Here is a 2658-nt window from a genome sequence, read left to right as displayed (position 1 = left end):
ATAGCGACTATACGTTGGTATAAGTGTTTCCTACCAGTTAACAGTTGCTGGTAAGATTTTTTCTCCTTGCTATGTTGCGTAAGATATCTTAATGCTTGTCATACTCATCCAATAACATGAATAACTTTGTATAAATGCTTATCCGATAAACATTTCATAAACGACCTCTAAATCTCACAACTGAACAACATAATTTTATATGCTTTTAACAAGAAATTACTAAAAATTATAACATATTCGATCTCTTTGGAAAAAAAACTAAAATTATATATCTTCTGTTTTTAATATGGAAAAATTGAATGAAAAAGTAACGTACTTTAAATTGATTCGGATTTTGGGTAACATACTTTCAAAACTTTTATTTTTGTATATAAGATATAAAGTGTTAAGCATTTAAGTACCCAGGTAACTGGTTGAATCATTAACCGGTTACCGTGCTGATGTGGCGAGTGATGTGGTATCCAACTCAGTATTATTTATTATTCAAACCCAATTTCATCTTATCAGTCACCACATTAGCATGTTAACCGCGTTAATACTTCAATCGGGTACTTAAATGTTTAAAATTTTACATCTTAGATATTAAAATGAAAGTTTTGAAATTATATTACACAGAATAATAAAAATCAACTTAAACATAGTTATTTTTTCATGCAATTTCTTATTTTAATGTTACATCATTTTTAAAATATTTCTGCATTTTCTTTCTTTTAACTCTTAAACATGTAAAATCTCATAGTTACCTGTTTTACATCCTAGAGTTTCCCATTGAAGGGGTCATATTCTTTGCCATTTCTCGTAACGTAAATTTCTTGATCTTTCCGGTGGCCGTCTTCGGCAGCTCCGCCATGAAAACCACCGTCTTCGGCACCATATAATGCGGCAACCTCTCTCTGCAAAACTTCAATATCTCGTCGGAGCTCGCCTTTACGTTCCCACTTCCATCTTTATCACCCAATAAACTTACAAAAGCACAAGGAGTTTCTCCCCAAAACTTATCCGGCAGCGCCACCACCGCCGCTTCGTTCACCGCTGGATTACAGTACAACACCGATTCCACCTCCACACTACTCACATTCTCGCCGCCGGTTATGATCACATCTTTTGATCGGTCTTTGATTTCCAAATAGCCATCGGGGTGTATTACTCCGACATCGCCGGTGTACAACCACCCATCTTCTCTCATGCACATGGCGGTGGCGCGTGGATCTTTTAGATAACCCAACATTAAACACCCTCCTTTCAGCACGATTTCACCTTGAGTCAACCCGTCTCGTTTAACTCCGAGTCCTGACTCAGAGTCTAGAACGTTGACTTCAGTCAATCCTAGGGTTCTCACTCCTTGCCTTGCCTTTAAACTCGCTCTTTCTGTCACCGGCAACCGGTTCCATTTTTCTTTCCAAGCACATGAAACCACTACTCCGCCGACCTCCGTCATGCCGTACCCATGGCTGACTATAAAACCTAATGACTCGGTACGGAGGACTACAGCCGCCGGAGGAGGAGCTCCGCCGGTCAAGAAATGAACTGGGTTTTCTAAAGGTTTCGCGTTGGGTGAGTTGGCTATCATGTTGAGGACGACCGGTGCTCCACACATGTGGGTCACGTGGTGACGGTTCACGGCGGAGAAGACGTCGTCTGCGGTGAACTTGTGGAGACAAATGTTGGTACCACCAACGGCGGCCATTCCCCAAGTGAAGCTCCATCCGTTGGAATGAAACATCGGTAAAGTCCATAAAAAAACCGGTTTTTTCAGCACCGGCCAGTCGATCAGTGAATCGACGGCGACGATGAAGGTTGCACGGTGAGAATGTACAACTCCTTTCGGAGAAGACGTCGTACCGGAGGTGTAATTTAATGTAATCGGATCCCACTCATTTTCGGGTCTTATCCACTGGAAATTTTCATCACCTTTCTCCACTAAATCCTCATAAAAGAACTCGACGTCGTTGGTCGCCTGAGAACCTACATTATCTCTAATGAGAACCACCACCGGCCGTGGTATCTCCGGCGGGAATCGCGACACAGCTTCCATTGCAAGAGCTTGAAGATGGGAGTCAACGAAGAGTAACTTCGACTCACCGTGGCGGAGTATGATGGCGATGGTCCGAGCATCAAGACGGGTGTTGAGGTTGTTAAGTACAGCACCGGCCATGGGGACGGCGAACTGAAGCTCATACATGGCGGGAATGTTAAATGCCAAAACGGAGACAACATGTCCTCGCCGGATTCCAATTCCGGCGAGAGAAGAAGCTACCTGAAGGCAACGACGGTGGGTTTGAGACCATGTATAGGTGGTATGATTGTAAACGATGGAAGTGCAATCGCCATAAACAGTAGCAGCTCTATCTAGGAAGGTAAGAGGAGTAAGTGGGCATGAATTTGCAGAGGTGGGTTTGAGAAGATCCATGTGATATACGTACAATGTGTGTGTATCTATATCTCTAACACCCTGAGCAAAACTAAGTGGTCTGAAACTTGTTATAAATGTTGCACTAATAAACGATCTACTACTTATTCGCATTTATGGGGGGATACAAATCACCGCTCAATTAATAAATAAATTCGATAAATAAATTATGTTTTGATAAAAATATAAAAGCATAAAAAGATATTTTAAAAAATTAATTAATTATAGTATTTTAAAATAAATTATTA

At 41.2% G+C, this 2658-nt stretch overlaps 1 protein-coding gene across 1 annotated transcript; it reads right to left on the bottom strand.

The window, feature by feature from the left end:
- Positions 1-748: 748 nt before the first annotated feature.
- LOC112515991 (probable acyl-activating enzyme 6) lies at positions 749-2410 on the bottom strand. Its single transcript, XM_025122989.1, has one exon. It carries the CDS (start codon positions 2408-2410, stop codon positions 749-751), a length of 1662 nt encoding a protein of 553 aa, XP_024978757.1.
- Between the last annotated feature and the right edge of the window lie 248 nt (positions 2411-2658).

Source organism: Cynara cardunculus (assembly GCF_001531365.2).
Source record: "Cynara cardunculus var. scolymus isolate 2C chromosome LG 7, CcrdV1, whole genome shotgun sequence".
Taxonomy (NCBI): Eukaryota; Viridiplantae; Streptophyta; class Magnoliopsida; order Asterales; family Asteraceae; genus Cynara; species Cynara cardunculus.
This window is presented reverse-complemented; position numbering and strand designations above follow the sequence as displayed.

Bases quoted from the DNA above. Each gene is read 5' to 3' on its own strand.
- LOC112515991 (XM_025122989.1), bottom strand. From the start codon at position 2,410: ATGGATCTTCTCAAACCCACCTCTGCAAATTCATGCCCACTTACTCCT.